We start from the raw sequence: 20,333 nt of genomic DNA on the forward strand, positions 1-20,333 counted from the left end.
GCACCATTAGAATTCTGTCTGTGTATTTGTTTTGTTTACTACATGCATTTCAAAAACTTTGCCACCCCTCCGATTAACAAGTCTTGTTCCTGTACTGCAATAGTTCGGAAGCTAGTATTATGTGTAATCGTTTCTGGTCGACCTAATTTTACATAGCTCAGCGTGGTGTCATGTACAAATAGTCTGCATTTTAATTTTGACCGACCGGACGACCCTGGAGATTTTTACTAAAAATGGTGCAGAAAATAATTGGTTCTTTAGTACATTTTTTGTGGAATACTTGTAAGGATTGAAATATCATCTAAAAGTGCAAGTTCAGTGGGTATGTACGATTTGACTTTGTGTGCATGTTTGAACAATTTTAATCTCGTTAACAGGTGAAAAAAAGCCAGAAGAAACGTCTGAAATCGTGATTTGGTTGGGATCAACAACAGCCATGACTGACAGCAATGACTCATGAGCAAACATGGCAAGGGACATGAAGGGCCCTTATTATATTTATAATCTATAGTTTTGCAGGGTAACTTGATTTGCAATCGTTAAATCACATTAAGGTTAGGGATAATAGTTTACTAAGCATTAACAACATAATTGCGTGACCGTCTGAGCATGGAGGTAGAAATCTACCTGCATGGTGGTCTGATTTCTGAGAAAAAAAAGTCTGGGACAGTTTTTGTTTCTGTTAATTCTCAAAAAGTAGACACTGTAAATAATAATAGGCCTATACCAACTTCCAAGACGTACAAAAGCTTTATAAATTATTCTTTTGTATTTACAATAATAATTATCAATTATGACAATTTGGCCTGTAAATCGGCTGTATCCTCTGCTTACCAGTTTTCACGCTATTATGCGTTTTTCTTTGAATTGGGAAAAAAATAATGATGCCATATATCAACCGATGGCCCTTATTATCTTCATTTGTTAATATGAAGTATGCAAACATGTGTTTAAACTTGATGGACATTGAAATGTTCACACCACACACCGATCTTGGATGACTTCAACTGGCCCCATTTGTTTTGAGTTTTTCCTGTTTTCACGGCAAACGAGAAAGTATGGTTTCCCGGTGAAGCCATACATGGAAGAAACATATGCAGTGACTACAAGTGTTCTTTGAGACTCTGTGTATGACTCTATAGCCAGCAGTTGCCTTCATTTTATTCAAAATATTGTTTTATTAAATTTTAAAAATTACCATGGTAACTTGCAAAAAATTTATAAAAAGTGTGAATAATTACTGGCTTCCAAATATGATTTTTATTTATTTATTTTTTATATTTTTTCTTATTATTTATAATAAAGCGTATAAATAAACAGTGATAATTGAATCAACAAGCTGATGTTTAAATTTTAATATTAATAATAGTATTGATACGAGGGTTACAAAATAAAAATATTAGAAAATGATATAAGGCACATGGCTTCTTTAAGCCTCGGTATTTTTATAAGAATGCTCAGCAAAACATTCAGCCACATGATTTTGATCACCATGAATTGTGAATTGAAATAGCGTTTGATGAAACTTTTTCGGTGGGCAAATATTTTTATATGGCCTCAACATTATGACATATTTTTGTACCTTGTAGAAATGCCAAAAATACCTAACTTTTTGCATTTACAAGTGCAAATGACCAGTGGAGCCTTACGTGTTTCTAAGTTTTGGTCAAGGGAGAGGAGACTCTTTGCTTGGCAAATAAAACCACACAATTTTTATCTAGGGACTGTTTACATCGCGCACAAAGAGGTAAAAGGTTTGCCACGATTTTAGGGACACCTCGAAAACAGGACCTCCTACGATATATAGCTTACAAACATTGACAAAACCCAATGTATGTCTATGATGAGCCTACCTACTGTTTGGTAAACCCTAATAATTTTTTATCTAGTTAAACATTATTTTAATGCTATCCAGTTTATTTTTTACTTCTTTTCTACAGATCTCCTACGATGCAGTTAATGGACAAATCTCCTAATAAACCATGACAGATTCACCATTCACTAAAAAGAGGAGTGTCTTTGTGAAGACGTACTCCAAAGTCCGACCGCTTCAGACCTTCAGACCACATTTCCCACCATCCAAAAACACTGGAAATTCATTACCAGGTATTCAGTCAAGTACAGCTAAATACATCAACTTGTGTATACTAAAATTTGTATTTTGTTTTTTTGTTTTCCTTGAAGAAGAGAAGCACAGAAGTTTGATGAGAATGTGATAACCTTTTGAATACTAAAATGTATTATTTATTGAAATTAAAACTAAAACAATGTTCTTGGAGAACTTAATATTATCTTAACGTTACGGTAAACTAATAATTTGCAGCATTCTTTAAAGACAATGGACACTTTTGGTAATTGTCAAAGACACGTCTTCTCACTTGGTGTAACTCAACATGTATGCATAAAATAACAAACCTGTGAAAATTTGAGCTCAATTGGTCATCGAAGTTGCGAGATAACAATGAAAGAAAAAACATCCTTGTCACACGAAGTTGTGTGCTTTCAGATGCTTGATTTCGATACCTCAAATTCTAAACATGAGGTCTCAAAATCAAATTTGTGGAAAATTACTTCTTTCTCAAAAACTATGTCACTTCAGAGGGAGCTGTTTCTCCATTGCTTTATACTATCAATCTCTCCCCATTACTTGTTACCAAGTAAGGTTTTATGCTAATAATTACTTTGAGTAATTACCAGTAGTGTCCACTCTCTTTAACAGATTGAAATTGTTTTTTGACATCTCACATCTTATCCATGAACCTCAAATGAATTTGAACAAACAGTGAGTTATATCCAATGTTCAAATGTCACATTGTTATAAGTAACCAATGAAGGTTCCATTTATTTCAAAATCTGTCTAAACCCCTGTCTATGAACTTTAACCATGAGATACTCCTCTTTTCAAAGGTTAACATTTCAGGGTTTGTTTGTGTTTTGTTTGTTCTCCAATCGGGTTCATTTTCACTGTTGTGATACAATTGTCTTACTTTTATTTCTCTTTAAGCTTCACCATTCCGTTGTGTTTTACCGCCAAGTATTGCACCAACCGTGGCTCCTGCTAACTCACCATCTTCAGATTCTTCCTGTTCAGATCATTTGGACATTGAGATAATACCTTCAAGCGAAGCGGATAAATGTGCGACCGAGGAAGAAGATGAGAAATCGTTTGTAACTCTTACTCCTGGAGCCAAGAAATCTAAGTAGGTTTGGGGTTTCACTCATAACATTTTCTTGAAATGGATTAAAGAATGAACCAACTAAGTCTGTGAGTGCCAACAATAGAGAGGAACACTCAGGTCTGTTTGCTTAATTTTTATAAGGACAAGGGCACCAAGGCATATTTTCCTTGGTAAAAGGCACCCTATGAGGAAATTGTAAATTTTTACTGGAGCATTGCAAGGGCACCAAGGCAATAACCAGGGGCATGGAGGCAATCACCTTTGTTGCTATCTGATGTGCTATTTTCAAAATTGTTATGACGTTTTTGTCCTTGTGCCCTTTTGTGCCTTTGTTATTTTGATTGTCTGGATCGCCTTTAGATAGTGATTATTTTCGCTTTTTGGGTTATCTGCAGGCTTGTTCTCTGTGTAGTCATATTTGTATTGCCTATTCTTTGTATGTCCTGCTTGCCTGGAAATAAATAAATAAAATAAATCTACTCCAACTAGTTCCCATGGGTACGGATCAGGCATGCAAGTTTATTCTTTTGAATACTCTAAAGTTACTTTCAACAGCTTAAATGCCAGGGAACAACCACCTACTAAAGGTACATTAGACAGGCCAGAGACTTGGTTCTTTTAAGGGCCAGGCAGTTTTTACTTTGAAAATTGAATCCTTTGAGGGAAATTTAAATTTCTACTGGAGCTTCTCCATAAAGTGTCTTATCTCAATTTCACAAAGTGCTAACATTCACCGTTAGATGAACTGTCTGTACTACCATAGTGATTTGTACTCTGCCATCACACTTTGCTTAGCAGTTAACTCAATGTTAAATCAAAACCATGCCTGTCTAGGCTACTGGGCAACACTTGCTAAGGACTTAGCGCTATTACAGACCTGAAATATGTTTTTACTTGCATTTTTTTATCTCCAAAATATCCGGCATGTGATGTTGGTTTGTGGTGTGCACTCTTGCATGCCATGTATAGTGCTTGTTAACTAAATATGCTGTCATAATTATATAAAAAACTTAATTTAACTTAAAAAAAAAAAATGAATTTGTAATGGCTGGATTCAAGAAAGATTAAAACAAATTTTACATTGCATGAGTTTTAACACTTGGTATTTTCATTTATGTTTGACAAACTACAGGAAGATTGACACCAAGAAGAAGTCTTCTACCCCGTTGCAGAACATCAGTAACTTCATCAATGAAAGGCATTCTAATAAGGTTGTACCTAAACGGACAGGAGCTCCCTTCATGTGGCTGAGTAAGTGGTACAAAATAATTGGCTCTTTCTTCAACATAAAGTCCGTGGGATGGGAATAACTTTCCTTGATGGGGGTCAACATTTCAACTGCATCCAAAATAGCCTTTGTGGGTTTGATTGTAAATTATAGTAGCAAGCAGCAGAGTGTTGGTTCGAATCATGATCATGAAACTTGTGCCCTTTATTTAGCAAGGCACTTAACCATTGCTTCATATAAAGTTGGGAAGGTAGAGCATTCTGCTCTACCAGCCAGGCTCCTAGTGGATGATACCCATGCCTACATCATTATGGACTGTGAAGGGGGTAACCCTGTTTCAGCCCCAGGAGTAGGTAGCAATGTATCGCTGGTGACAATTGATCTAGGTCGATAGCCCAAATCAGTAAAGAGTAACCCTCACCTTGAAGTGGCCTTGTGAGTACGCCAAATATCTCATTAAAAAAAATAATAATAGTATTGTTTTCTAATATTGCTATGGTTTGATTATAACAACCATAATTATTTATTACAGACACCAAGAGCAAACAACGTGCTCAGCTAGACTCAATACAAGAGTCAGATCTGGAATCCTCTTCCGGTGATGATTCTGAATGTGTGACTGATACCAGAGGCAAACAGAAAGCGGCTGATTCCAAAAGGTATGTAGACTAGCTTGTATGGTAGATACTGATGTCAAGCTCTTAACCTACACTGAGGCATGCATAACAGAAAGTAATGCGCTCTTGTTGTTTGTTCACTGCTTTGCTTTTAAATTGCACAAAAGGCACTGAACACTTTTGGTAATTACTCAAAATGATTTTTAGCATCAAGCAACGGAGAGTTGTTGATAGTATAAAACATTGTGAGAAACGACTCCCTCTGAAGTAATTATAGCTTTTGAGAAAGAGGTAATTTCGCTCTCTAACAATAAAATACTTCAGGCCTGAAGCCTTTTATTATGCATCTGAAGGCACACAAATTTGTGCAACAAGGATACTTTTTTTTCCATTATTCTCATGCAGAGTCAAAATTTTCACATATTTGTTATTTTATGCATATGCTGGGATACACCAGTTGAAACGGTGGTCTCTGACGATTATCAAAGGTGTCCAGTGCCTTTAAGAAACAGCATCATAGTTCATCTTCATATTTATTCCATCTATACAGAAAGACTGCTGCTCAAGACCCAAAGGATGTTGAGATGGAGGATTGTCAAGAGAGAAGAGGTGGAGTGAAGAAAAACCGTCAGCACAATCAGGTTCCAAAAACACTAGTCCTTTTAAAGTTGATTTGTTGGCACTTTCCTCATTTGTATACTCGTTACTTTCCCAAGCTCTGTGAAAACAAAATCACTGGCATATTACTTGGGTGAGATTCGAACCCACGACATTTGCAATTCTAGAGCAGTGTCTTACAACTAGACAGTAGAAAATACTGAGTATACAGTGCTGGCACACATTGGTGTATATGGGTAAAACCAAAATTAACATTCTTTATCCCAGCTGCAATTCTCCATCTATATCATACATTTGTTTTCTTTGATGTTACTGTATGGCAATTTGCTTTATGCATTGAGGGTTTTTTCCTGTTTAGTTTTTACAGCCAAGAGGAGGCAAGATGCACGTACCATTCTTTGTACGAGGCAGAGGAGTTTTCTCAAGTCCACATTGCAGAGGAGGCAAAGAGCAAAGTTCCTCCCAGCTCAGTGGATCTACTGCATATTATACTGATAGCTGCAGTACTGCTGCATACACTGGCGAAAATGGTGAGGAACTTATCGTAGAAAGATTTGTCCCTAATTTGCTGATTCTCTATTTATCTTTAAAACAAGTATTCCATTTAGCTAGACAATACTAAATATTACAAAAGAGAAAAAAACCTCAGCAGGCCTGATGCTTTGTTCTAGAAAGCACAAGGACACTAAGGCGTGGTCTTTGTTGTACTTCTATGAGGAAATTGTAAATTAATATTAGAATTAGGTTTCAATGGGCAGCAAGGCAATGGCCTTAGTGAAGCATCAAATTAATCAATATTTCAGCTCTCTGGTATTTTTTTCAAAATTGTGCTCAAAAATTTACTATTTTAATGTTCTTCTTTTGTACTTTTAATCAATCAGAGGTAACATCTGATGACTCTACCCTGATGATGTCTGATGACACGGGAAGTAGATACTCCACGACAGAAGACACCCTGATGGAGGAAGACTACTCCGACATTGAAATACTCAGAGATGTTCCAGGTTTGTGCCTAAGTGTTTTGATGTGACGGTGTTCTCTGGATTAACTTGTTTTGCCACTCGAAGAGGGGAGGGGGTATCATTTAAAGGGAAGGTGCATATTTTGGTAATTGCTCTTAAAATTAATGGCAGCTTTCGAAAGTATAAAGCTATTTGAGAATCATTTCTACTTAGTTCCAGGCCTGCTTTAAACTAGAAACAATGCTCAATTAAATCAAGCAGGCAGTTAAAAACCAGTGCAGGGGTTTGATAAAGCATTACAAATTTTAGTATAGTTAAAAGTGCATAATGTTCAATTAAACTGGACAATTAAACAGAGGCCATGGTTTACAGGCAATAAATTTCGACAACAACAACCTTGTTTTGTTTCTTCATATCTGAAATGGATTTGATTCTTTTATACAGACCCAGCAGTGAGGGTCATGAAGTCTCTTACTCCCAAGGTGGCCCAGTTGTTCTTACCCAATGCATCCATGGCTACACAGAGAAAGAATGCCGTCAATACAACCAAAGGTACTCAAGACATTTGCATGAAATATATGGAGAGAGAGAGAGTAGTGGTACGGTGTGAAAGAAGGAGGAGTAAATTTCCATCTATCAGGCATAATATTCTTCTTTAGCCTGATTTAAGAATTCTTTTGGGGAAAAATGAAAAAAACCGTGATTAAATATTAGTTTTGGGTTTTGTACCCATACACCGATGTGTTTTAAGCACTGTATACTCGGTACTTTCCTGAGTCTTGTGAAAAAAATATCACAGGCATACTACTCAGGTGGGATTCAAACCCATGACCCTTGCAATTCTAGAGCAGTGTCTTACCAACTAGACTACCAAGGTTGCCCGGTAGCTAGAGGCAGTTCAAATCCTATGTTTTGGCAGCGGGTACTGCAACGATATAATAGATGTTAAATTTGCATTGGGGATAAAAAATACTAATTTTTGTGTTTTTTGTGATGAAATACCTAAAAAGTCTATTTATTGGAATAATGTAGGTCAGCCCTTGTGCTCGAAAATATTTCCTACTTTTTTCCAGAAACCAAATTTCATGCCTGATCTGTGTTCAATTACAAATGTTTTTTAAAGTCACCTGGAAGTGGTATTTTTTTAAAATAAAGCTTTTGTCACTAAAATATGTGTTTTTATGAGAGGAATGTGAATAAAAAGTTAACTAAGGTTTAAAAATATTAGTTTTGATTGTATTTACAAATTTACGAGTCGGCCCCGACTCGAGAGGGCGCTGTTCGTGACGTAATTCAAGGCGCGATATTTGAAGAGAAAATTTGTAGTCAGACCCCCGTACATTACGTCTTTCAGATACCTTCTTCGATTTCCCACTAGCTGGAAAAATTGTTGGGATGGCGTCGTGTTTAAGAATGGCTCTTCTCGTCATGTCAAATGAGTGGTGTATCCCGGATTCGAAGCACGACGGCTCGAAGTGTTTGCTGCATAGCACTGAAAAAGACGTCGGACCGGACCACTTTGCTCTAGTTAATCTGACTTTCGCAGCCCACAACCGCCTATACTTGGGATCTGCAGGAAATAGATGAAGACTGACCCCATCTTTAGTTGTTTTGCTGCATCCAGCAGCAATACACGTGGTCGGCATTGCCGGAAAAATGCCAGAAAAAAAAACTTTTTCGCAGCGTACAAACTCACGTCTTAGAATTACATGTACTTTTGCACGTGTGTTTATCTACGCATCGAGGCAAAGTCTTCCTTTTCCTACATCACAAAAGGGGAAGGCGGAGTCAACCCCCCAAGCACTTAATTAATTTTTTTAACATATAAATCGTGACAAACAATTACTCAAAAAATTGTTTTATTGTTAATAAACATATACTCTTATGTTTAAAAGAAAAAAAATCCTATTTCCAGGTGCCTTTAAGGTATTATAGGACAATTAAGCAGTTCTAAGGTTTGCATGAAGAATACAATTTTTTATAACTGTTTTCATAACTGTTTTCATACTTGTTATTACAGCTATGCCTAGAAAAGTGTCTTCAGCATGGCTCAACAAAAAGCCTGTCACAGGTCGGAAGAACTCCACCCTGGCAGAAGATGTGTCCGCATTGAACATCCAGGAGTACGACCCCATCCAGGAAATATCAGCAATCAAAGGTATGGAATAGATAAGAAAACTCTCAGAAGGAGTATGGTTATGTGATGCTTGAAGTTTTGCATGATGATGATGATGATGATGATGTTACTAGTAAATCTTTGTTTACAACCATGTGCAAGTCTCTTTTGACAACACACTTCATCATCATCATCATCATAGCCGTCCTCCCGAGGTAGATCCCGGAGATGGCTTCCCAACTAAGAGTCTCCATAGGTCTCTGTTCCTTGCTAGGTGTCCTGCTGCTGCCACAGATGGTATGTCAGCCTCTTCACAGAAGTGCTTGATATCTTCCAGCCATCGTTTTCCTGGTCTTCCTCTGGGTCTGTTTCCTGCAATGTGGCCCTCTAGAAGTATTTTGGGGTATCGGCCATTGCCCATTCTGTTCACATGCCCAAAATACTTGAGTTTAGTTTTCCTTATTGAAGTTGGAAGATCTTTATAGTAGTGAAGCAGTTCACGTACTCTTGTGTTGCGAAGTCTGTCCCTTCTGGTGACCCCCAGTATTTTCCTCAAGCAGGCCATCTCGAAAACCCTTAATCTCTGCTCATCTGCTTTCTTTAGTGTCCATGTTTCGGAGCTGTAGGTGGCTATTGGTAGAACCAAGACTCTGTAAAGATTAAGCTTGGTTGAATTCTTGATGTCTTTGGATGTCCATATAGAGTTAAGCTTTTGCATGGCCCCCATGGCAAGTCCAACTCTACGCTTGATGTCATTTTCACTGGTGGGGATTTCTGAACTCACACCCCCCAAGTAGATGAAGTTTTCGACTTGGTCCAAGGATTTACCATCTATCTGTATGTTAAGCTGGATCTTATCTCTGTTAAGGACTTGGACTACAGTTTTGCTTTTGTTTATTGTCAGACCAAACTTCTTGCTGAAGGTATCAACCTCTGAAACTAGAAACTGGAGGTCTTCTTCGTTTTCTGCCAGAAGTACAATATCGTCTGCAAAACGAAGATTGTTGATGTATTGCCCTTGAACTCTTACACCAATCTGTTGATCTTGAATCGCAAGTCTCAATACCAGTTCCAGGATGATGTTGAAGAGTTAGGGGGACAGTATACATCCCTGCCAGACTCCTGTTGTGGTAGTGAACCATGAAGTGAGTTCCCCCATTAACTCTTACAGCGCTTTGTGATACACCGTAGAGAGCTCTAAGGAGATCTACCGTTTTTGATGGGTAGCCCAGGTGTTGCATGGCTTGCCAGAGACCCTCCTGCCAGACTGTGTCAAAAGCCTTTTGATAATCGATGTAACAGCAGTATAAAGGTTTTCTTATCTCATTATACTTTTCTGCTAGTTGTCTTAAAGTAAAGAGTTGGTCGGTGGTGCTACGTCCTGGTCTGAAGCCTGCCTGTGATTCAGCTAGGATGTTTTCTGTTTGGGTCTGCATTCGTTTGTGTAATATGCTGCAGAAGACTTTTCCCGCCAGGCTAAGGAGGCTGATTCCCTTGTAGTTGGAGCAATCCAACTTGTCCTTTTTCTTGAAGATGGGTACAATGATGGCTCTCCCCCATTCCTGTGGAATTTCACCTGTGTTCCATATTTTGTTGCACAGTTTGTGTATGATTTTAGTGCCTGTTTCACCTGTTGCTTTTAGCTCTTCGGCCGATATGCCATCAAATCCTGGGGCTTTGCCTGTCTTGAGGTGTCTAATGGCTCGGTGAACTTCATCCAACACGATATTTGGTTCTTCTCCTTCTTCTGGGATAGTTGGGATGGATTGAAGAATTGAGGTGTCCTCAGGGCTAGGTTTATTGAACAGATCCTTGAAACTCTCTTTCCATCTTTCCTTTACTTCGTTGTCCTCAGTGAGAACTTTTCCATGTTTGTCTTTGATGCTTGCCATACCAGTTGTGCGTTTCCCTGTGATTGTTTTAATAGTGGCGTAAATTTGCTTGGTCTTCTTAGCTTCATGTGCATCGTCTACTTCTGTACACAGATCTCGCAGCCATTTGTCTTTGCACACTTCAGCTCTTCAAAATTAGACTCAAAACATATTTATTCGTTTAATCATGCCATACATTACTTTGCTTGTATATTTTGTGTATCTCCTGTACCGATGCATTTTTTACTTGTATCTTTATTCATAAGTTAGTTTTTTTTTAAGTGCTCTGATCTTTCGGTGATATCAAAAATACCTATAGTTATAGTGTTGGTTCAGCCATAGGTTTGTCTGTTAAAAAATCTGGTAATAACAATAGAACTACTTGACTAAAGTTTAATAAGCAAAAGTCAGCATGGTGGTTGCTATTAACTTTTAGAACATTTAAAAATTGCCGTCAAAAATGTAACTAAATGGTTTCCTAGGGTTTTTCTGGGAAACAAGGGGATTACTGTAGCTTTATGTTTGACAAATCTTCCCTTGCAATATAAAAAAGGCACAAAGAATGTACACAGATAGAGGAAAGTAATTATATTAAATGGTTTTTACCCATACACCGATGTGTGTTAGCACTGTATACTCAGTACTTTCCCGAGTCCTGTGAAAAAAAAAACAGGCATGTTACTCGGGTGGGATTCGAACCCGACCCTTGCAATTCTAGAGCAGTGTCTTACCAACTAGACTACCGAGGTTGCCCAGTAGCTAGAGGCAGTTCGAATCCTATGTTTTGCAACGATAATAAGAGATGTTAAATTTGCATCGGGGAAAGTAATAGTGTGTTAAGAAAAAGAAAACTGAAATTTCAACCACCTTGAACATTCTTTTATTTGTTAGGTCTTGGGGCTGTTTTTCGTGCAGTTGTTACTATTTTCATAACAACAATTTGTATTTCATATCATTTCATTGTCTCTAGAAGATAACTCCAGGGCTAAATTTGTAACCAGCAAGATAACATCAACACCAACAAGCAAAGGCAGGAACACAGTGATTCATAACAGGTTCATGCTGGACGCATCATCAATTGAGGGTAGGATTACATCAATATAACTATTCTTCTTGCAACATCTAACACACATCGGTGTATGGGTAAAACCAAAATAATATTCTTTATCCTGATGCAAATTTAACATCTCTTATATCGTTGAGGTACCCCCTGCCAAAACATAGGATTCAAACTGCCTCTAGCTACCGGGCAACCTCGGTAGTCTAGTTGGTAAGACACTGCTCTAGAATTGCAAGGGTTTGTGGGTTCGAGTCCCACCCGAGTAACATGCCTCGGGTAAGTACTGAGTATACAGTGCTAACACACATCGGTGTATGGGTAAAACCAAAGGTAATATTAATATTTGTCTTGCATTATTTAGGAAAAGAGCAAATGTCAATCATACTTTTTTATTTCTTTTTTCAGTCAAGAATTTACACAAGGTTACAAATAGCCATTTTAAGGGATTAACATACAAACAAATTGTAAATAAATGTCAGTTAGAGCGAAGAAAATATAAATAATTTGTCAAGTATCTCGAAGGCTTTTCCACTATACGATTATGGATGTCAAGCTTATCATACTTTTTATATTGGGAATGAGTATATAGTGTAAGATTTGCTGTAACACCCTTGTCACCCTGAGGTGACGAATCTCTTTTGAATGATGTAGGCTCTGTAAATACCACCAGTTATTTTCAATTCACACTATCCAGAAGTCTACCATGCATTTGGTGTAACTGGAAATTTTGCACTTTATCATGGGGGCAAATGTTCTGAAAGACACTGGACACCTTTGGTAATTGTCAAAGATCAGTATTCTCACTTGGTATATCCCAACATATGCATAAAATAACAAACCTGTGAAAATTTTGACTCAATTATTGATTGAACTTGCAAGATAATAATGAAAGAAAATGCCTCAGGCTTGAAGTCTTTTAATATTTGAGCGAGAAATTACCTCTTTCTCAAAAACTATGCTAATTCAGAGGGAGTCGTTTCTCACAATTTATGCTATCCACAGCTCTGATCCATTGCTCGTTACCAAGTAAGTTTTGATGCTAACAATTATTATGAGTAATTACCAATAGCGTCCAGTGCTTTTAATCACTCTCTGTAAATCTCTGCTAGGTGATGCCTGTGCACTTCCAACCATTGAAGCTATGCCGACATTGAGTTCATCCTTATTCAGTGAGTCCCATATGGCATCATCAAGTAATCAGAGACCAGGCACTAAGAAAAGCTTAGGCCCAGCCGAACAGTCTGCACAGAAGCTTGCCTCTGCTCCAAGATCAGTCAAACTCTCGTCGACTTTTAGAAGTAGTTAGTATTTATTTCGTTTTGTTCATTCCATATAATTTATATGTTTATTTGCGATAGTAGTTTTTGTATTTCATATACCGTATTCGTTGGATTGTTTATATTAATGTTTGATGTAGTTTTTATGCAACCAAGCTCATTGAGTCTTTTGTCGGAAATCTCTCAGTTAGAGAAACAAGCCAAAACAAGCCAACAAGGGTTAAATTTTCACAAATATTTGTGTGTAATTATAAATGCACAATTTAATTTTATTTTATATTGGCAACTACCCCCTTCCTGATGAATAAAATCAAAAAGGGGTTACAATTAGCATTGAAATAAAATGTTCTAATGTATTTTCAATTAACAACTTTAAACCCCCTTTTCTCAGTTTTATGCTCTCCTATTTCTTGGTGTTTCTACTTTAACCTTTTTTTTTTTTACAAATGTGGCATCAACACAGGATTTTAACAGTATTAAAGCAAAGAATATGCTCTTTAAAAATGTACACAAACACATTTTAAATCACCTTTTTCTTGATTATATTTAAAACTGTGACTTGTACAGTGAGCACACCACTCGGCATTCAGGGGAAGAAAGCTCAAACACTGGAGAGGTCGTCCCCCAAGATGTCTCCAAGGATCTCGTTCAGGCAATACCCCAAGTCGGCATCGAGCAGTCTCAGAAACAACACTGCAATGGTCTCAACTGTGAGTTAATCAATGTTTTAATTAAGATAACAGCTTTCCTAATAAACCACAAATGTACCAAGTCAGTTTCCCCTTTGTGGTTTGTTACTTGATACAGGGATGCAACTCTTTCCGCATTTCTGCGGAATTCCGCGTTAAAAAAAAAAAGTGATCGGCGCAAAAAATAAATAAAAAATAATATGTATGCCTAGTATATGCCTGGCAACAACAATGTACAACTACAATAATGTAAAATAAGCCTAGTACATGCTAACAATGCACCTTAGAGCATAATAAACCTCAACATTTTCTAGGGTACCATTGTGGGTCTCATATCCCGTGGCATTTTGACTGCCTCGCTTCGCACTTGGGTTGTGCCTTTGAAAATGTTCCTCCTTTTTTTTTTCCAATGGAAAAAATGGCTATTGATATTTGAAAGTTGCATCCCCTTATGGTGGTCCCTCTGCTGCCGCTTCCTGGGTTTTATCTTAAACTTGGGTGTGATCCCTGGCTACATGGCAGTTTTGGATTGATTTGCCTTTGACTGGCTTCCCCTAGCAAAAATATTGACAAATAGATGAGAGTGCAAAAATTATGGCTAGATAGCTCAATTGGTAGAGCGCTGTCTGTTAACCCAGAGGTTGCATGTTCAAATACTGTTCTAGTAAATTTGTTCTGGTTCATCTGGAAATTTAATTTTCTAAAAGAAAACATTTATTATAGTTTAATCAAATGTTTTTTGTTTTTTGTGGGTTTTTCTTATTTTGTTTTGTCTTCTTTTTTTAGGAAAGCGTGTCTAGGAACAGCAGCAGCAGCAAGCAAGTGAAGTTTCTCTTGTCCAGTAAAGCCCGAGAAAATTTCAGCGAGCCTGCCTCAATTGTACCTTGTGCGGTGATACATATACCTGAGCTGTGCCCATCTCCTAGCATCCTTAAGAAGGTAAGAAATTGTCTCTTTGATAACAGCATTTATGAAAAAAGTAAAATGGAAGGTGGAAAGTAATATCAAGTCATCACAACTAATTTGGGTGTTCAGTGGTTTTGGGGTTTTTGAGTTTTTTTTTTTTTTTGGGGGGGGGGGGGTTCCTCAAAGTAAATTGTTCACAGATGATGCTGTTTCAACTAATATTTCCCTTAAACATTGGTGTTTTTTCCATTGCAATACCTGAAATGAAAGCATGTATTTTTCTCTAATCTATATAAAATCTAAGCCCAATCTAAAGTTTGAATCTAAATCTTATGGTCACATTGGCCAACAATTCAGACCTAGAAATTGTTAAATGGATAGATGTAACAACTATTTGTAGGAAAGAATACAAATAATGAAATTATTTGTTTGAATCTTGTCAAATTTGCTTTAGACACATTCCTTTGAAACGTCAAAGCATCATGACACTATAAGATCATCAATAAGTAGAGAGAGTAGAGGAGGTACAAGGTTGACCAGCACACCTCAGAGACCATCAAGAAAAACCAAAGGAGCTCATATGCTAGCATTATCCGTGAGTAGCCTTCATGTGATTTGGTAACTGAGTGCTTTTTAAAGGTAGGGTATTAGAGAGGTTTTTGTCAAAGAAATGCTGATTTATAGGCCAAATTTTCAAGAGAGATACAATAAATGTCACATGTGAAAGTTTCAGCTGAATACAGCAAAAAAACTCATGGTATTTTAGTGGGTACCAACCGCGTCTCTGGCTGCAGCATTTCATGAACGGACATCAACCTAGACTAAAATGTCTTTGGTTATAAAATTTATTCAACCACAATACTTCAAAGGAACTCCTTTCTCAAAAGAGTTAAGATTATCAACAGCTGCAGTGCTTCCCAACAAGTAAGTTTGTATGGTGATTAATATTTGGAGTATTTACCAATTATGTGACCCTACCTTTTAGTGCTTTGAGCTGTCATTGTTTTGCGTGGTCTAAAAGTGTAAAGGGAATGTAACAGAATAGGATTGAAAAAAAGTTAGTGGGCTAACATTTTGACCCTAGCTTTCCAGAAAGACTGCTAGGGTGGAAACTCAGACTGCCCATTAACTAATTTTAGCATTTATACCATCGGTCCTTTTGGATGATATAAAGCAACATTTGCAACAGCTAATTCTATTTTCTCAGAAAAGGATTGAAGTAAAAGTGAGCAAATGGATCTGGTCAAAACATAAGATGTATTTATTGTTTGACTTTTCTTCCTTGGCAGTTTGATGTGTCGGCTGTAGATCTCCCATCATGCAGTGATGATGACTTGGTTATCAATGCGCCAAAGCAACTACAAGTCAAGGCTACGTCTAGTGTGACCCACCAGAAGGAGGCACCATCCACACTGGCAGTGGGGCACAGCACACAAGCAACACTGGCAGTGGGGCACAACACACCAGCAACACCGGCAGTGGGGCACAACACGCCAGCAGTCGGGCACAACACACAGGCCACACCAGCAGTGGGGCAAAACACACTGGCAGTGGGACACAGCACACTGGCAGTGAGACACAGCACACAAGCCACACCAACAGTGGGACACAGCACACAAGCCACACCGGCAATGGGGCACAGCACACAAGAACTCATGGATTTTGATGTAACTGAATTTTAAATTTCACTCATCAACGATGCTGATTTGATTAAAAATTCCTTTTTTGATTTGATACGAAAGTATCAAAACGAGTCAACAAAGTATTTTAAAGGGTGCATTGTTATGGAAGTTAGTCTGATTTAAATTTTAATTGTTAGGCATCGGTAGCCTTGATATTTACACATTGGATGTATTCTGTTCATGAAATTCATAAAACTGCTTCTGGTTTAAAGCAAACCTCTCCATTATTCTCTCCAGCCCGAACCCATTCAAGTTTCCACTTCATCGTCCAACGAGACCCTGAAGCCAACCACTAGCACCCCTGAGGAGGTGCAGCAGGGTACCCAGCAACCAGTCACCCAGCACCTAGTCACCCAACACCCAGTCCATGCTACCCCTAGGGGGCAGCTCAAGAGAAGCAGCCCAAGCAGTGGGTATCCTGGAAAGCCAAACAAGAAGAGAATTCTGGACAAATGGAAGCTGGAAGTCGCTAATCAGCTGACGCCAATGGTAAGGTAGTGTGGGAAAGTTCTTGACATTGTGTCATAAAAGAAGTAGAGTTACTGGAAAAGATGTTCAGTAATTCCTTTTCTACTGTTATCTATTTGGTGGTTTCAATTCAGAGAACTTATTTGATGAGAACTTAATCTCTGTAGTTGTTATCTTTTGTAATGTTTGAGGCAGCAGGAACACAAACTTAAATTGTGAATCATTGGTGTTAACAAGAAAAGAGGCTTAAAGTACTTGTTTCCTTTTTCTCAACAGGTTTAAGCAAAGAGATGTTATTTTCTCTGCGGGAGCTCGCCGCTAAGCACAATCTAGATTTCCGTTCCCATTTCTGGAATGGATTAGTGACCCACAAAATCAAGAATGTGATGGACTTAATAAACCCTGGATTCCTTTCCCACTACCAGGACAAGATTCTCCAACCACCTACCCCAAGTTTTGTGTGCCCTATTCACTAGACCAATTCAAGTGGAACCTTCTTGAGTGTTAGATTTGACTGTGCTTACATGTAGATTGTCCCCTTTAATTTATCTGATAAAGTCGTCGTTTCTTCCAAAGGCTCATTTTTGTAATAAGTTAGTTTCTAGTGTTTACACTACCATTTCATGCCCAGTTTAATTTAAACAGTATTTTTGACACTTTGAAGCTAAACTACTAAAGTAATGTACATCTGTAAAGGCCGATTTATAGTCGGTCACGTGATGGTCGGGTGATGAAAATCTTGACGCGCGATAAAAAACGACACAGATTTTAGGCCTCAGCGATGACTATAAACTGTGTCGCGTGTCAAAATTTTAATCGCGCGACCATCGGGCGACCGACTATAAACCGGCCTTAAGGTTGATACAGCATGTCCCATTACAGTGAGCATACTCTATTTACCAGGGTACTCTTTTTTTTATCAGGTGTCCCCTCCAGTAACCTGCAACCGAGCCACACAGAAAAACCTTCCCATCCAGAAGAAGAAACTTGAGTTTGCAGACAAAGCAGTCGGCCTACCAGAATGTATCATCTCAAGACTCGGACCATCACCCCTAAAACCAGCCAAGTTCTGGCAGTATGTCAGCAATGATGTTGAAGACTATGAGAAGATAAAGCATATGCCGCAAGGTCAATACCCTTAAATTTCACAAACTCCAAACTTCAAAATTGCAAAATAGAGAAAGATTCACAAATTTGACACAAGTGTTAACGCCACTGGACACGTTTGGTAATTGTCAAGGACCAGTATTCTCACTTGGTGTATCCCAACAAATGCATAAAATATCACACTTTTGTGCGTAAAGGCTTCTGGCCTGAATCTTTTATTATTTGTGTGAGAAATTACCTCTTTATCAAAAACTATGTTACTTCAGAGGGAGTCGTTTCTCACAATGTTTTATACTATCAACAGCTCTCTTTTGCTCGTTCATGTAAGTTTTTATGCTAACAATTGTTTCGAGTAATTACCAATTGTGTCCAGTGCCTTTTAAAGTAATTAAGAATGGAAAATATACATATTAGGCTATCTGTAAATAATAGTTATCACATTTTCCTAGGAGTTTGAAACAAAAATTGCTGTTATTGGTTCATGTGAAGAGTAATGGTTTTTGTTCTCCTTCTTTCCCCCACAGATATTATGGAGACAATCCCAGATGTAGTGTTTTCATAATGTGATATATGCAGAGTGTGTGATGACTGATGTCTTTCCAGTCACTACTGTCTAACACTACTGTCTGGTTTAAGCCGGCCTCAGGTCGACCTGCGATTTTCAGGCCACAACAACTGAGAAATCTTGCGCCCATGATTGGTTACCGACAGTCGGGATCACGTCCTACAAGTTAAAACTGTTCTACTCTTGCAACTGTTCATTTTTTTCGAGCGGCGGCTGTTTCAGATTGTCTTAGTATAACCGCAGTTACGCTCGGGTAGTAAATAATCGCCGACTGAAAAGTTCCAAACAGTCTTAGCTCAGGTGCAGTGTAATCCTGAAAAGCGAGTCACCGACTGTTTTTTGTTGACGCAAGGTCGACCTAAGGCCGGCTTTACATTTCGATCAAGCTGTTATAAAAAAATGCCAAATTTAAACATCATGGGTCGTAGAACAGTGTCCTTCCCTGCTCAGGTTTTTTAAAGAGAATGAAATTGTTTTGTTTTCCAAATTTGTCCAAGTTGGATGGTTATTTATTTCAAAGTTTGCATTTATGGCAGCTTGTAAAGTTGCATTAAAATGAATTAAATCAAACATTGTATGTTATTATAGATGGAACATATTTATCAATTACAAATGTTCAAAGCTTAATATAAAACGTTTTTTTATTAAGTCTACTCAAGATTTTTGCCAGAATTGTGTAAATATCACTGCTATAGTTTTTCATTGACTGACACTATGTTTTGAATCGGTAACTGGAAAAAAAAATGAATTTTCAGTATTGGTGGTTGTGGTATCCAGTTGATATAAATCAGTTTAAAGCCATTGGACACTTTCGGTAAACAGTATTGTCCAAGGCCCACACTTTGTGTATCACAACTTATATATAAAATCACAAACCTGTGAAAATTTAGGCTCAATCGGTCATCGGAGTCGGAAGAAAATAACGGGAAAACCCACCGTTGTTTTCGCACGTTTCACGTGTCATGACATGTGTTTAAAACAAATTCATAATTCACGATATCAAGAATTGATATTGTTTTAATGTTTTCTTAAACAGTAAAGCATTTCATGGAACAATATTTCAAGAGAAGTCTTTCACCTTCTGTAAACCCTGTAAGTTATTTGTAAATATGTGATTTTTTTTCTGTACCAAAAGTGTCTAATGGCTTTAAAAAGATCAAATCTGAGTTTCTAAAATGTGTTTATCTTCTTTAAAAAAACCTTGATTTGGTGTCAAGCAAAGGTTGTTTTTCGTGGCGTTGGCTTTGTGCTTGAAAACCATATACAATTTTTTTTGCAATTTTGTGATTGTCGAAGATAGAGTTTTAACAAATGCAATAATATAGTTATATACTGAGGCAAGATGTAGTTTTTTGTAACTTGACAAAACGATGAAGGTCTTGTCTGAAACGTGATTTTGGGTATGAACTATAAAATGGAATGTATACTTTTTAATTCTGAAGTAAGAATTGAACAAAATAACTAAAATGTTAAATTGTATGCAAAAAAGACTTTTGATGTTTATTTCTCAGTATTTAATATGATAATGCTCTATTTAAATATACTAATTTGTGATGTATTTGAGTTCATTGTGACAAAAAAAAGTTAACAAGGTAAACTCTGGATTTTTCAACTTTTGAAACTGAAAAATCAGGTTTTATTCTGCAACAATGCAAACACAAATTTGTTCATAGATCCTTGTCATTTGAATTTTTTTCACAATAAACACAAATAAGACATGAAAATACATATTTGGTTTGCGATAACACCATGTGTGTATCTACTCGCCAGGTAGAGTTTGTTCTTAGAGAAGTGTCTTGCTTTATTATACTACTGCGAAGTAGATGTCCGGGGTTTGGGAGACTTCTCAGTTCTAAAAAGAACTGTCCTGCTTGTTTCGATGGTATAGAAATAGGCTGGGGCTACTACTTTATGTTTATAGGATCGTGATTAACTGTACTCCCACAGAGTCGGTTCTTAAATTGGTCTAAACATTTTGACTAGCTTGC

The 20,333-nt window shown here is 37.5% G+C and overlaps 1 protein-coding gene across 2 annotated transcripts; it reads left to right on the forward strand.

The window, feature by feature from the left end:
• The first annotated feature begins 206 nt into the window (after nucleotides 1-206).
• On the forward strand, nucleotides 207-19,155 carry LOC139937355 (uncharacterized). 2 transcript variants are annotated; one of them, XM_071932472.1, is made up of 19 exons: nucleotides 207-322; nucleotides 1,941-2,106; nucleotides 3,005-3,200; nucleotides 4,312-4,430; nucleotides 4,940-5,066; nucleotides 5,575-5,665; nucleotides 6,001-6,172; nucleotides 6,524-6,646; nucleotides 7,049-7,156; nucleotides 8,625-8,762; nucleotides 11,565-11,675; nucleotides 12,761-12,952; nucleotides 13,496-13,638; nucleotides 14,404-14,556; nucleotides 14,978-15,118; nucleotides 15,813-16,190; nucleotides 16,443-16,694; nucleotides 17,597-17,801; nucleotides 18,305-19,155. In XM_071932472.1, the coding sequence occupies exons 2-19, from the start codon at nucleotides 1,983-1,985 to the stop codon at nucleotides 18,340-18,342; spliced, it is 2,811 nt and encodes a 936-aa protein (XP_071788573.1). In that variant the 5' UTR covers nucleotides 207-322; nucleotides 1,941-1,982; the 3' UTR covers nucleotides 18,343-19,155. The 2 variants fall into 2 exon arrangements, with proteins under 2 accessions (XP_071788573.1, XP_071788563.1); XM_071932462.1 differs by having other exon boundaries at nucleotides 11,562-11,675; nucleotides 18,305-19,152.
• The last annotated feature ends 1,178 nt before the right edge of the window (nucleotides 19,156-20,333 follow it).

The sequence above is a fragment of the Asterias amurensis genome, chromosome 1, assembly GCF_032118995.1.
Source record: "Asterias amurensis chromosome 1, ASM3211899v1".
NCBI classification, from domain to species: domain Eukaryota; kingdom Metazoa; phylum Echinodermata; class Asteroidea; order Forcipulatida; family Asteriidae; genus Asterias; species Asterias amurensis.

What these genes read in the sequence shown, in the direction of transcription:
- LOC139937355 (XM_071932462.1), top strand. Translation starts at nt 1,983, where the DNA reads ATGACAGATTCACCATTCACTAAAAAGAGGAGTGTCTTTGTGAAGACG. An exon ending in AGCTCCCTTCATGTGGCTGA is followed by an intron (nt 4,431 to 4,939) that starts GTAAGTGGTACA and finishes TATTTATTACAG; the next exon opens with ACACCAAGAGCAAACAACGT. An exon ending in CTCCTAGCATCCTTAAGAAG is followed by an intron (nt 14,557 to 14,977) that starts GTAAGAAATTGT and finishes AATTTGCTTTAG; the next exon opens with ACACATTCCTTTGAAACGTC.